Source organism: Leuciscus leuciscus (assembly GCF_965113295.1).
Source record: "Leuciscus leuciscus genome assembly, chromosome: 18".
NCBI lineage: Eukaryota > Metazoa > Chordata > Actinopteri > Cypriniformes > Leuciscidae > Leuciscus > Leuciscus leuciscus.
The window spans coordinates 7,545,665-7,560,466 of NC_138742.1; the positions used below are offsets into that span (position 1 = coordinate 7,545,665).

At 37.4% G+C, this 14,802-nt stretch overlaps 1 protein-coding gene across 2 annotated transcripts in view; it reads right to left on the bottom strand.

The window, feature by feature from the left end:
- Positions 1 to 442: 442 nt before the first annotated feature.
- The window catches only part of map7b (microtubule-associated protein 7b), a 37,785-nt gene continuing 23,425 nt past the window's right edge, over positions 443 to 14,802 (bottom strand). Inside the window, exons 4-19 of one of the 2 annotated variants that reach the window (XM_082145569.1) lie at positions 13,729 to 13,892; positions 12,475 to 12,598; positions 11,071 to 11,181; positions 10,822 to 10,923; positions 9,094 to 9,210; positions 7,249 to 7,406; positions 6,990 to 7,132; positions 5,943 to 6,187; positions 5,702 to 5,852; positions 4,911 to 5,082; positions 3,846 to 3,950; positions 3,721 to 3,762; positions 3,556 to 3,610; positions 3,308 to 3,446; positions 2,307 to 2,536; positions 443 to 2,212 (exon numbers count right to left, since the gene is read on the bottom strand). In XM_082145569.1, the coding sequence (XP_082001695.1) occupies positions 2,320 to 2,536; positions 3,308 to 3,446; positions 3,556 to 3,610; positions 3,721 to 3,762; positions 3,846 to 3,950; positions 4,911 to 5,082; positions 5,702 to 5,852; positions 5,943 to 6,187; positions 6,990 to 7,132; positions 7,249 to 7,406; positions 9,094 to 9,210; positions 10,822 to 10,923; positions 11,071 to 11,181; positions 12,475 to 12,598; positions 13,729 to 13,892 (2,045 nt within the window). In that variant the 3' untranslated portion in view covers positions 443 to 2,212; positions 2,307 to 2,319. The remainder of the gene's footprint in view (positions 2,213 to 2,306; positions 2,537 to 3,307; positions 3,447 to 3,555; positions 3,611 to 3,720; positions 3,763 to 3,845; positions 3,951 to 4,910; positions 5,083 to 5,701; positions 5,853 to 5,942; positions 6,188 to 6,989; positions 7,133 to 7,248; positions 7,407 to 9,093; positions 9,211 to 10,821; positions 10,924 to 11,070; positions 11,182 to 12,474; positions 12,599 to 13,728; positions 13,893 to 14,802) is intronic. The other variant, XM_082145570.1, reaches the window with a different exon arrangement.

The following is a 14,802-nucleotide window of genomic DNA, read 5'->3' on the forward strand; positions in this document are numbered from 1 at the left end:
ATATAAAAAAAATATTTTTACAAAAGTTACCTACTGCAGCTTTAAGCGTTACATGGCAGTGGTTCATCCTCTGTCTAACTGGGAGAAATGCAGAGGCTCTTCAGTCACTCCCTTTATCGTTTGGATCCTGAGCGGAGCGGTTTCACTGCTCGTTTCACTTCATAGCAAAAAATGAAATATTCCACATCATTGACATCATCTGTGGTATGTTATTTGATAGCCACTGAAAATGTGGGGGCATGTTTACATGTTTATCTTAACCTCAGAGAGATCAGATTCACACTGGCACCATATTAAACACTGGTGGACCTAAACATCACATTGTTCCACATGCAAAAGTTTAATCTAGGCCAGCAAAATGTCAGAATCATACAACCACAGCCCTAATTTACTGTGACAACTTAATTTGTAACACTAGGAACACAAAGCAGTCTTAAGTCACTTCCAGATAAAAAGTTTTATTGATTTTCATCATTTGTACATGCATATAGATCGACTTGGTAGGGAGAAAACGCTTCAGTTCTTTAAAGTGGTACTCAGTGCTGTTGATTAGGTCTAGGGCACATGGGTGCTTTATGAGAAGTGCTCTATAAATAATAAGTCTTCACTGAGAAATCTGTCCCTGACGTCTCAGTAAACAAGTTGTGCTTGTTTTAAACCTTCACCCACCATTCTGCTAACAGATTTTGTGCAACATTCATGTATACTTTTTTTAGTGTTTGCATATCAAGATTTACAGTTTCTTCATTTCAAGATATTTAATTGATCCCTGCTGCTTCTTTTTTTTTGCATGGTGTCCACTGACCATCCACTGATACTGATCACAACAAAAACAGAGATAGTCTTTTGTTGTTTACAAGAGAAATCGCTTCATAATATGTCCTACATAGGATACTTGGTTTTCCATGAGCCCTATGACATATTGATTATTTATATCTCATAGGGCTGGGATGGAAACAGCTACATGATGCAGCAGCACTTACAGGGCTGTACCGACAGCATGTGTTACGAGCCTATTGATGAACAGAGGATTTAAAAAGAAAAAAACTAAAACAAATCAGCCCTTTAACAACAGCTCTACAAACAAATCCTCAAAACTTCACTTCATCTGATAAGGCAGAGGAAAGACATAGGTAGCAGCATTTCAGATTTATTTATTACGTTATGATTACATTCGAAAGATCTCTTGATTTTAAAGATGAGCTTGTATGGGTTCTACCGATTAAATAGACGTAACCTCTCATATACGCGTAAGTCTCTATATTACAAGTTGCTTTCGTGTGTCTGTGATTAATCCTAAACAAAACAACATGGCAAGCAAACCATCAGCTGGGTGAATCTCACAAAAACACATCCAGGCCACATTTCAACCTAAAATCTAATACAATTTGTTTTTTTTAAATCAGTATTGATTAAAGGCAGTAGAACAGTTGCAATGGTATATAAATACTTCACAATTTACAAATGTTTTGCATTATTACTATAATGAGAAATTGTGAGGATGTGCTTAATTTTAACAAAATGTGAAAAAATGAAGCTTTTTTTTTCCATTTAATTTTAAGTTAAATATATCATGGATATGTTTCTGATAAGTTGCATGAGATTCGAATCACCCATCCACATTAGGAAGAAAATAAAGATCAAGTATGAAAGCTTTGCTTCGCTCGGACTGCGCAGAGGGCCGTACGTTGGGAGTGGAATGAGACGTAATTCAAGAGGCAAAAATCTGTTCAAGCTTTACAAAGAGGGCAGAAAATAAGTTCTCTTCATTTGAACATTAATTATAAAACTAAGCGGAGCCACTCAATTGCTGGCATAACGAGAGCGAAACTACGAGGTTTCGCCATAAATCTACCCAAACACAACAAACATCATTCTCTCATCACACATTCCTTATGGTTAGCACTTCACAGGAGCTTCCACGACAGCGACGACACTTTTCTTCAAGTACTAAATGTGCCTTCACAGTCACCACGACTCCCCAAATGACGGAAGATGTGGTTCCTGGAGCGTACCACTTCAGTTTGGGGAGACAGGAGCTGATTACAGGAAGGAGAAGCCAAGAGATCGGTCTCAGCTGCAAGGACACGTTTCGTTTTTGCCATTTTAGGTGTCTAAGTGTCAGATGAAGGGAAGTACAGTGAGGGGTCTCCCTCGGACTCTATTTCCTGTGTTGCAGGTTGCACTTCCACAATTATAAATGTTCATATATCTATAATGGGGGGAAAAAAATCAAAATGAGGTAAAGGGGACATGGTATGTCACCCATAACAAAACAAAAAAGTGTTGTGTCCAGACTGACTGACCTGAGAGAAGTGTTTACTGTGCCGGGTCCTCCTCCAGTCCACTCACGTTATGCGTGCTGCCATTCTCTCTGAAAGCCAAAATGGGAACCTTCCTCTTCTCCTCCTCTTCCTCATTTTCCACTTCCTCTCCATCTCCATCTTGACGGGATAGTTTGTTCGCCATGGGAAGCTCTATGACCTCCTCGAAGGCTTCTGTGACACCACCGTTTTCTCTGAGTTGGGCAGTCACGCTTGCAGTGAAGAAAAAGTCACAGATTACAAACAGTTTTTTTTTATATAGATCAAGTTCAAGTTTCTCTGATTAAGCATATTGTTGAATTAACTGCTTCTGCTTGTATTCTCATTTGTAAGTAGCTTTGGATAAAAGTGTTTACTTAATGAATAAATTACAGACAGTTTTCATACTGTCTGTTAATGAATTATCAAAAGCTTATTAAAGAATAAAGTTGGACTTCCTCCTGTCACCAGTAGAGGACAGGAGAGATGCAGATCAACATTCGTGTCAGACCATTTTCTACATTAAACTAGAAACAATTTTCCAAAGTGACTTTGAAATGAGGACAATTCAATAGTAAACTAGAATAGCACATACCTAATGTACAGTAAGCATCGCAATGTGGGATTTTTCTATTGCTTTCTTAATATAAAGACAAATGAAGGTGTTTATTTATATAGATAGATAGATAGATAGATAGATAGATAGATAGATAGATAGATAGATAGATAGATAGATAGATAGATAGATAGATAGATAGATAGACTGATCAACAAAAACAATGATAGATAGATAGATAGATAGATAGATAGATAGATAGATAGATAGATAGATAGATAGATAGATAGATAGATAGATAGATAGATAGATTTTGTTTATTACATTTTTGGACAGAATGGGAAATTATGCAAGTTGGAATCAAACTGAATATGTTTCAAATCACATTAACTACCAGGCCTCGGCTTTTCACATTTGTTATTATGAATAATTGTGAAAGAAATCTCACCTGTGACCTGATGTGGGCAGTATGGGTGTGATGAAGCTGGGGTCAGAGAGTCCGTTACTGTCACCGCGTCCGGTCTCAGAGGTCTCCGGAGCCTGAGGGGTCGACACACTCACTGAGGGACTGCTGGATATTGAAATCACTGAGACAGACAAGAGAGAGGGACATTAATGATGTCAGATTAAGAGGAAAAGGTAAGGTCAGGGAGGACACACTATGGTGCACATGTACATGTAAAAATCACAGTTCACCTGAATCCTGTCCGCTCTGCTGGCTGACATCGCCATTTCTCTGTGGGGTGGCTTTCTTCAAAACACAAGATGTGTAAAACAGAAAGTGTGTTAGAGAAAAAGTCAGCACTTTGAATGAAAGACAACAATGCCGAAAAAGCAGAAGCAATTGCTTTACATCTTTACCTGATCAGATCGGCGTGTGCGTTTCATAATTTCCTCAAGGCGCTGTGACAGACAAGAACACAATCAGGTAACTGTAAAATCCTGTAATTACCTTTAAAATCACTCAATAAAATGAACTTGTTCACCTTCTTCCTCTCCATTCTCTCAGCCTCCTCTTTCTGGAAGTGTTTCTCTCTCTCCAGACGCAAACGCTCTGCCTCTTCTCTCTGCCGAGCCTCTTCTTCTTCTTTCTGAACATACAGGGCCACACAAAACACACCGGCATTTGAAGTTTTACGTACAGTATATGCATTATTCAGCATGCATTAACTTTAGGGCTGTCAAACTTAACATGTTTTTGAGATTAATTAAGTGAAAAATGTTGGTTAGTTCACATATTACAAAAAAAGTGGCTTTAGAAAGTGCTAATATATTGTTTGTACACATTTAATTGGACTATATTCATATGCATTCAAATAATACATATGTAGCCTATTATATATGTATTTTATATAATAAAAAAATATTAGAGGCAAATTATATACATATATACACTACTTTTCAAATGTTTGTGGTCGGCAAGTTTCTTAAATGCTTTTGAAAGTCTCTTACGATCAGAACAGCTGCATTGATTTGATCAAAAACAACAGCAAAATTATGAAATAAATGTAAATAACTCTTTTCTATGTGAATATATTGTAAAATGTAATTTAATCCTGTGATTAAAGTGATTTAGCATCATTACTCCAGTCTTCAGTGTCACATGATCCTTCAGAAATCATTCTAATATGATGATTTGATGCTCAAGAAATATTTCTGGCCATTATCAAAATTAAAAACAGCTGTGCTGCTTAATATTTTTTTGTTGCACATTTTTATTCAAGATTCTTTGAAAAATTAGTGCATTAATGTGGTTTTTATATTTAAAGCAAAAAAAAAAAAGCATTAATTTGAAACATAAATGCATTTACTGTTACTTCTGGTCAATTTAATGCATCTTTAAAAAAAAGAAATCTTATTGGCCTCCAACTTTTGAACAGTAGTGTATATAAATAAATAAATTCCGCCAAAATCAATCAATGTTGAATTATCTATTTACAGCCCTAATGTTGATACGTTATCTTAATAAAGCACATATTGAGTGTTGTGCATTTATTTATCGGTTTGGTGTGATTAATGAATGAGATTGTTGTGTGTATATGTTTGTGTACCTGTCTCTGCAGGCGTTCAGCTTCCTCTCTCTCCCTCTGAGCCCTCTCCTCCTCTAATCGCTTCTCCTCCTCCTCCTCTCGTCTCTTCTTCTCTTCTGCCTGCCGCTGCGCCTCCTCCTCTCTCTTGGCTCGCTCCTCTGCCTTTCTCCGAGCCATCTCCTCCCTGCTGCGCCTGCACGCACACAGGCACATGATCATTCAAAAGATTCTTTCAAAATAAACGAATGTAAAGTGCTTTGGTTGTGTTCAGTGTACATTTAGACAACACTGTAGATTACACAACCCTGCAACATATTTGCTGAATTAATTATTACTAAAGTTTTGCTCAAGCACATCACAGTTGCCCACAAAATATGATGTGCATTTCATAGCATTTTTTATTTCAACATCCATTTGTAAGGTGAAGAAGAAAACTGCCACAGATACACGATTCCTCTCTTCCTCTGAGCCAGGTTACAACTATCTAATTTTCTCATGTATGACATTATTTTATGCCTAATCCTGATTTCCTGACCCAGATGTTTCCTGCTATATCTGTGGGTGAATTAAAACTGATACATACGTATCATATCGTGTGTGTGTGTGTGTGTTCATGATGGTAAGTTTTTATTGATGTTTTTTATTTTTTAACTGAGCATCATAAAATTAGGTAATACGATCAGGCTTTTTTTTTGGGTGCAAATCAGCAGAAATATTTGTAAAAATGCGGGGCTGTTATTGCAACTAGTTTTAGAGTAGCTTCCCCAACAGTGGATATAATAACAGTGCTCATGAAAATCTCTCACACGCACCTTTCAGCCTCTTCCTGCTGTCTCTTCTCCTCCTCTTCTCTTTCTCTCTGTTCTCTGGCCTGCCGTCGTTTCTCAGCCAGCAGACGAGATGCCTCCTCGGGATCTGTTGTGCCTGCAGAGGGCCGTGCTGTTGGAGAACTTCCAGAACCTTCTACAAAAAGAAAGAGCCACAGGAATATAATATATGATGCTAGTTCAATCGAACTTGATGGTTCATGTATGGTTGTGCAGTATTACAGACCAGCAGAAGGCTCTGGTTTAGTTGCAGGAGCCTCTGGTTCAATTTTAGGAGGTTCAACATCCTCTTTTTTGCCACCCTCTCGTTCTGGGGTAACTCTCGGGCTCTCTGATGTCACTCTGTTGGGCCTGAGATTGCCTGGCAATAAGGAGGGGTTACTAGGAGACAGTGGAATTGATGCTGGGGGAGGAGGAGACCTGGACTTTTTGGGGTTAAACGTCTTCTGAGAGGGTTTAGCAGTGGAGCCCCTGAGGAACAGACAAAAAAATAATAATTTATTTAATCAGTGAGGGAAAAGTTTTGGTCCTTTTCATTCTGTCCAGCAAAACTCGCAGCAAATGTGTGTGTGTGTGTGTGTGTGTGTGTGTATATATGTATATGTATAAGTATATGTGTGTGTATGTATGTATGTATGCATGTATGTGTGTGTATATATATATATAAATATATATGAAGAGTTCAGATGCAAAAGCCTCTAAGTGCCATCTGAAATTTTCTTCTAGAATGATCATTTTTATCAAGCTTGTATATTGTAGTTCAATAATTTCACTTAAATGTCAATGCAAATGACCTATTAATTGTCATTTAAGTAAAATTACTGAACTTAAATATACGAGCTTGATAAAAATGATCATTCTAGAAGAAAATTTCAGATGGCATTTAGAGGCTTTTGCATCTGAACTCTTCATATATATATTTATATTTATATTTATATATATATATATGTGTGTGTGTGTGTGTGTGTGTGTGTGTGTGTGTGTGTGTGTGTGTGTGTGTGTGTGTACTGTATATACATACATACATACATACACATATATATATGTAATACAAGTAATTATAGAAATCAGAAATTGGTTTTAACATAGGATGATTATGAAGTTTTGTAATTATTTTAGTTTTTAATTTACTAACCCTGGTTGACTGTTTACCCAACAAAACACAAATTTTCAGTATAGAAACCCCTCTTGGTTGTGAAAATTAGATGCATCTTCAGACAGAATGACATACTGAATATACTCTTATTCCACATCTTATAAATGGTGCTTATACCTGTTGGGGGATGGATTGGTGACCCTGCTGCGATCACTGACAGGAGAGGGAGATCTCTTGGGTGTGAACAGGCTCAGACTGGGAGTGGGATATGACAGGTTACTCCATGACTTCCTCACATAGTCCTTATCCTTCCTGTCAATCTATACACAGAGGCACGTATCTATACACAGTACTTCCATAACACATTATACAAAGATCAACACATTGCAGTTGCCCTACACAGACTCTTAAGTACATATTTACACCAATACCATACCAGGATATTCTGGGTGGTCTTTCTGCGAGAGCTGCCGTCCGAAGGGATGAACCCTGCTCTGATTGGTCTCTCAAAATTAAGGCCTGCTTTGATTGGTCGCTCGGCGCTGCGTGACTGGATGGACTTGAAGGACATGGAGCTCATTGGGTGACAGGAGGCTGAGCGAGGACAAACGGGGGTCACTGTACCACGATCAAGTTTAACCAACCAGGGTGTATTATGAAAAAATTTAATTGATCCATTATGGACAAGAGGAGTGACAGCAAGTAGGGTGCGCAAAAGAAAAAAGGTTAAAAAAGGGATGAATGAGTGGTGGAAAAGTGGAAAGGGAAGAAGAAGAAAGTGTGTATTAGTATCTACAAAGCTCTAGAGTCTAGACAGAAATAAGGCAATGCTGATCATCACTGATGGAGGACAATCTGAGAGCATGTTCGTAATGGCATACTACCATAACATTTTTGCAGTATGCATTATGTATACTGTTTAATTTGTACATTTACTGTATGCAAAGCATTGCATTTGTCTAAATGTGAACTTAAATTGGAATAAAACTGCAAACATTGTTAATTTCTAAACAAAAAATGGACGTCTCACAAATTATTAGGTTGACAACAACGTAGCATACTTTTTCTTTTTGCACTGTGAAGTGTTTCACACACTATTATAAAACAGCAGGCAGTGAAAAGTATGGCACAGCATGCAGTAGGGTAGTATTTCATTCTGAACGCAGACAATTAAATTCCTCATAGTCAAATGATGATGCAGTTGCCCATTTTAGAAGCCTTTAATTTAATCAGTTGATAACAGAATCCCCAAACAGAAGAAGAAGAAAAAACCCAAACAATTAGCAAGAAAGACAGAACATATAAATACACACAAGAGATTAGCATCAGCTGTATTTGTGCACGCACACACACACACACACACACACACACCAGTTTTAGATGCAGAGGGCAGTAACTGGGCAAAGCTGTTGCAGAGAGAAGTCTGTCTAAAAGAGGTGTTTTGTTTTAAGACAGGGGCCTTGCCAGAAACAGCTCACAGTTCTCCAATACTCTTTCTCTGCTCTCTTTCTTTGTAAATGTGTTTTCATACTGAACATCTTGAAGTTCAGCTATTGTATAAGTAAAAGCTACTTTGAAAATGCATCTTGTCAAGCTATGAGCTTCTCATACTTTCTAGCTATTCTACAAGTTACTATCAAAAAGTTTCGTTTATAACACTGAAGCTATATATGTTTTTTTAGAAGCATAACAGTAACTCAGATGTTTTTTTGTTTTTTTTTTAAGTATAGCTTTTGTATGACAAAAAAGCAACGTATTTTATAATATTTTTTCTCTTTTTTAGTCACACCTCATCAAAACTTGTCAGAAGATGGCTTGAAAAGCTATACTATTTTTAAAACATCTGAGTTACTGTTATGCTTCTGAAAAACATGGTTAAATAAGAAACAATTGTACCTCAACACTGGTCAGGTCTTACAGAACGCTTCACGAGCTAGGGTGTAAAATTAACACTTGCCACCAGACAAATGCAGGCACTTATTGTGCAGTGTGAGGTCATTTTGCTTATGTACCGACCAATGTGGCAGGAAACCAGTAAGATGTCTCTTAGCTTAACATTTAACAAGAATTTAAAGCAACACATGCACAACTCAATTTCAGGTTTGTTGCATGTTATTTTATATCTTTGAATTTAATAAAAATTTGAAAAGGTTGCTGGTTAAATTGGCCATTCACCAGCTGATAGGCAAAAAAGTTAATTTCCCACCCTATCTGTGACCAAAATTAACATTAAAAAAAGTGTATTAGATTGTTTCATGTTGTGCAAGTGTTTGTGTTCTACCTGCTTCTCCAGACAAAGACATGGCGCTGCGACTCCTGGCCAGGTAGGAGTGTGTTGGTGTCTGTAGTCGAGTGATCATTGTATTCTCCCATGGGGTAAGAGGCATGCGACGCATACCTGGACAACACACACATGCACTTTCTCAACAAAAGTCCTGAAAAAGCAGGTTAAAACATCCAAAAGTAAAGCACTTGACACACATGAATCCCATCACATGCATTCATAACTTCATATGCCCAGAATAGGTTACCCATTTGCATCATCTGCTGGTGACAGTGAATCATGCATGTTTAAAAATGTTTTGAGTTAAGTGAGACCAACCAATCAAGGAAAAACATAACCACCAGTGGAAAGACAACATGAAACTGCAATAACACCCCATTTAATGTCTAAATGAAATAATATTTCAGGGTGGGACTTGATTTTATCCATCATGATTTGACTGGATTATGAAAAGTCAGCTATGAAATGAATATTATTTTGACCACCGCACATGGCCAGTCGAGCAGCAAAACTCAGTAACTACATTAAACAGGAGTCTAATGGAGTCAGGAGTCAGTTACTACATTAAATTCCTGAAAACAATTGGTTTCTTTAAAATAACATGCACTGATTAATTGTGCACAACAACAGAAAAAAAAAAGGAAAAAAAGTTAATAATTCTGTTTTGTTTTCATGTTGTCTTTAAAAAAAGGTGGTCAATTGCTGTAGGGAAAAAACAAGCAAGAACCAAATATCAAAAACAATATACAGTCAAATGCCAGTGAAGCCCTGAAATAAAGCATGCAGCAATGCACACACAGTACAACCCTTCCCCACTATTTTTATAGCTTAACGATTATTCGCTAATGTATAACCCCTTTAAAACTTACACAAACTTCAACATGCAATAATGCTGGAAGAGACTGCATGACTCAGGGCTCAAGACTAAACACGACAAATTACAGAACTGCATGATTATAGATTTGCTATTATTTAGTTTAGAAGCACTTGGTCATGTTTACATTGTGTGCATGCAATAAAGTGCAACATGTTGAGTATAAACTCGAACATTTTCTCCATATGGAAATAGATTTTTATTTGAACGATAACTTAAACATTTAAAGACAGACTTATTGTGAGTTCAGAGGTTATTAATCAATGGTATATGCATTGCTTTTGTTAAAAGCATACACATACATATTTTTCAATACACTTAAATTATATTGTTTCTTTAGGTATAATCAACAACTTTGAATATTTTTTAGATCACATCATTACTTTTTGCAATTACTCATTTCATTTGCAATGCTTCATGGGATTAAAATTCTTTCCCTCATTAAAGCTGTTAAGTCGTTTTGTCCGAATATCAAATACTTTTTTGCTACAAATTAAAGTTTGTAATGTTATGATTCGCCTCATAGCTGGTTGGTTTGATTCATGGCTTATAACACTTTCATTAAGTATTATTAAAATCAATAAAAAGAATAAATAAAAATACTCCAGAACCAATGCCACTGAAAATGTGGCCACTATTGCACTCTATGGTGGTGCCTAGATTGAAACAGAATAAACTTATGTTTAATTGAAGTCACATATCAAAACAAAGGTTCTGTAATTTGTCGCTAATGATATTCTATTTTTAACTGTTCATTCATGCTTGTTACTTCATTTAGTCTGAAGCCCTGGGTAGCACAGGTTTGAACCCAGTAAAAGAGCAAAAAAGACTTCTGGATTTCTAAAATCCACCTGCTGGTTTGTCCTGAGGGATCTTCTCTCTGGATATTTGGGATTTAGATAGCGTTTTTTTAATCAAGCAAGATGACGAGAGAGATGTCCGCTTCTGTAAGGCTTGGACGGTACAGCAAAATCACACAAAAACACACACACACACACAAAAATATAAATTATGGGTCAATTCAAAAAGGGGATCCTTGGTAAATTATTCATCTAAAAAGGGACTTGTTTGGCTATGAGATTGTGTAAAGATTTTTTTACCTCTATCTGGGGAATTCAGCAAGGTGGCCGAGGAAGATGACAGGCGTTTGGAAATGACTGGATCTGTGTGTTTGGACAGATTCATAGTGGAGACTGACCTTCTGTCAGCATCTACAAACACACACACACACAAATACAACATGAGATGCAAAACTTAATACAACTTAAAGGTGTAATACAGAAAAATGCACTGAAGAAAAGACTAAAGAAAGATAGAAAATGGGGAAGAGGGCATAAGAGGCTTTACTTTTCTACTGTGTGTATGCTTGAAGCAGCTAATGGATGCTAATTTTTAAAAGTTAGGCTAGATCTGAGGAAAAGTGCTTAGCTACGTGTACTAAAGACTACTGAGGATGACGGCACTTTATCACAACCTGCCTTCCATATGTGTCCCAAAATGGACAGACACATTGACGACTTTAAAACTAACAGGACATCTGTGATCTAATATCACCTATATAGATATTACCTGATTTTAAAGGGGTCATATCATGGAAAATAGGATGTTTCTTGCTCAAAGAGTTAAAACTACTTTTGATGTACTGAACTAGTCAAAAGTTTGGACACACCTGAAATGTTCCTCACAATAAAAAAAATAAAAAGTGATCTAAAGTTTGTTTTGTACACAAAATCTTAGAGGTGTAAAAGCAAAAAAAGCTGTTGGTGCAAAAAAGTGGACTATAAGCAAAAAATGTGACAATCAACAAAGAGATACATGTCCCCTTTAAAACAGAAACTACAAAAATGGCTATGAGTCATCTAACATACTACTGTTAACCAGTTTGTTTATGTTTCTGGCTCCATGCTAACTGCTTACGGGAAAGGAAACTAATCATTTATAGGTTATGCTACAAGTTCTAGCTAATGGTGCTAGTCGGCTGCTCTACACTGCCGGTTATATTCACATTGAGAGCGAAACTGCTGCTGACGAGTTAAGCTGAAAACACCATGATAGTGCTCCAGCCCAGCTAGATCCAATGGAAAGAGAGCAGAATCATCAAAACCTGAGAGAGAGAGAGAGAGAGAGAGAGAGAGAGAGAGAGAGAGAGAGAGAGAGAGAGAGAGAGAGAGAGAGAGAGAGAGAGGGAAGAAGAGAAATGCAGAACCATACACAGAGAGAGTGAGAGAGATATTGATGGTGCAGAAAATAAAGGAAACAAAGGGGGTGTGCAGTGAGCTCATGGCTCTGAGTCAGCAAATGTGAGCAGAGAATAAAATAAATGTGTTGTTCTGCATACATAAACCTATTCCATTTATATTTAAACACTATAAAAGGCACTAATATTAGGACTTCAAATCCTGAAAACCAGGCTAAAGTGAGCTTGTATCAGGGAACCACAATTAATCATAGTACCCGTAGGTTTTCTACACACCCTGAATAATTCTGTGCACATGTGTGTTTACCGCTGTTGTGTGACGTGCTAGCGGAGATCGTTCCACCCCAGCTCCAGCGGTTCGACTTCGGCCTGGCTCTCTGGTCTCTCTGACCTCTCTCCATGGTCCTCCTGATAACAGCCTCATACCGTGCCTGAAACACACAAGGACATTTTCTTTCCAGAGAGCATTTTATTGGATAAACGCATCCTTTTTTATTTTGTAAAAGTCTTGATTTTGTTTTTGAGGGGTACTAGAATATGCTTTCATGCTTGATTGTTCAAAAAACACATTATTTTTCACATATTTTTACATATATTTTATATTTTACATTATAGCACCTCTCTCCCCAGTCTGGCTCGAACACGCTGATTCAGATAAAGCCTGTCCTTCCGAAATACGAAATGTGCTGTGATTGGTTAGCTGGCCCAGTGTGTTGTGATTGGCACAGCTTAGCGTGTGTTCAGGAAATGTCCCACCCTTGCATAACTGTGAGTTCTGCTCTAGTGTAAATATTAAGGATGGCGGCAATTTCAATCCAATTTGAGCCTGATTCAGACCCTGACAACGTTAATGAACAAGAGGATCGTGCAGAACGGATTTCAAGCTCGGATTTCACAGGACAGATAAACATTGCAATGTGCAGGAATGTGTTTAAAATAAATTTGATTTAAAATCTAAGTTGTCTTCAGCCTTAAGAAGATCAAACAAATGAGTTTTGGAAAAGGGGTTGAAAAAACAGCATCTCTTAGACATAGAAGCAGCTCAACCAGGCCTCGTCCCCTTTTTTGCGGATTCTATGGGCGGGGATTATTTAAATGAGTAACATTGTGACTTCATAAAGCCCGGAAAAAACGCGTTATAGTTCTTGGAAAGTGGATTCTGTAAAATAAAATATCTCCCTTTGGAGTGGACTTTGAGCTTTGTAACCTTGCAGATCTTTTTTTATGCTCAAACAGCAATATTACACACTAACTGAAGTTGAAAAAGTGGAAAAGCATAATAAAGATAAAAATGCTATTAAAAAAAAAGTTATGTTTATTTTTATTACAACAGAAGTACCAGAGGGGCTTAGATACTGTAAGACGGCCTTCAAATATAGTGGTGGTCAAACTTGGAGTCTTGCAGTCAAAACTGTTGAGAACCACTGATGTAATTGTGCTTTAATAATGACTGATGAGAAATATAAAGATAAATAATAAAAAGTAAACGTATAGGGTGTGAATATATACAAACAGCTGAATAAATTCAACTCCAGAGAAGGGTTTTTCCCGATGTCCTCACCTTCTCCTCCTCCAGTTTCTGCCGTCGTTTCTCCTCCACAGCAGCTCGTCTCCTCTCCTCCTTCACCCGCTGCTCCTCCATCCTTTTCCTGCGCTCCTCCAGCTGTCTCTCATGAAACTGTCGGGCTCTCTCCTCTCTCTCCAACCACTTGGACCCCCGTGCAGCTGCGCACACACACACAAACAAACAATCAATTCCCTTAGTCAAGTCGTGGATTTTTTGCTGGCCCTATAACATATACTCCAAATTCAGAAAGACTTATGCATAGTGATTTGTTTATAATTTCAATTCTAACACAACTTTTCCAGTGTAACTTAAGGAGGTCTGGAAATCACAATTTTTGACATTGTCATGACTACTGGACACTGAAGGAAGGAAGGAAGGAAGGAAAGAGGATAGATAATATTATTCCTAAATAGCCCAGCTGGTATCTAGATGAGGGAATGCCCTACCAAATATGTTCTGTTCCTGGATGAGGATCCCAAAATGAAAGAGAGATCCCTGATAATGTAAGTTCAACCAGTCATATTTAAGATTTGCAAAGAGGCTGTCATTGAAGGACAGGGCAACACAACTACATTGGAACTCAAAATTGTGACTAATTTCACAGTAGTCGGTCGTCATCCCCATTGTCATTTAGCTGTAATTAGTTCAGCATCCGGTGATATTGGCAATACCGGTGTTGTCTCAAGTTTATATACTGGTGTGAAAATATATCTTTGAAACACAAATTAAGATATTTTTAAAGTCTTATGGGTTTGGAACGGCAAGATGGTGAGTAAATGATGACAGAATTTTTATTTCTGGGTGAACTATCCCTTTAAATTTAAAATTTAATGCTAAAGCTATAAGAATATGTAATAAATAATAAGAAAGGCAGAAGTTAAGTCAACATTGTGGATTATCAATTTTATTTGCAACCAAGCACTCCAGTAATCGAAAGCGAGCAAAATTAATCCGCCAATCTCTCTCTGGCCTCTCTGTCTGTGCCTATAACCCCTTACATAAAACTGGGTGTCCTGGTAACAACCTTGCCAAGAGTTTACAAAACAACTGCACCTCGCCACAGCAACC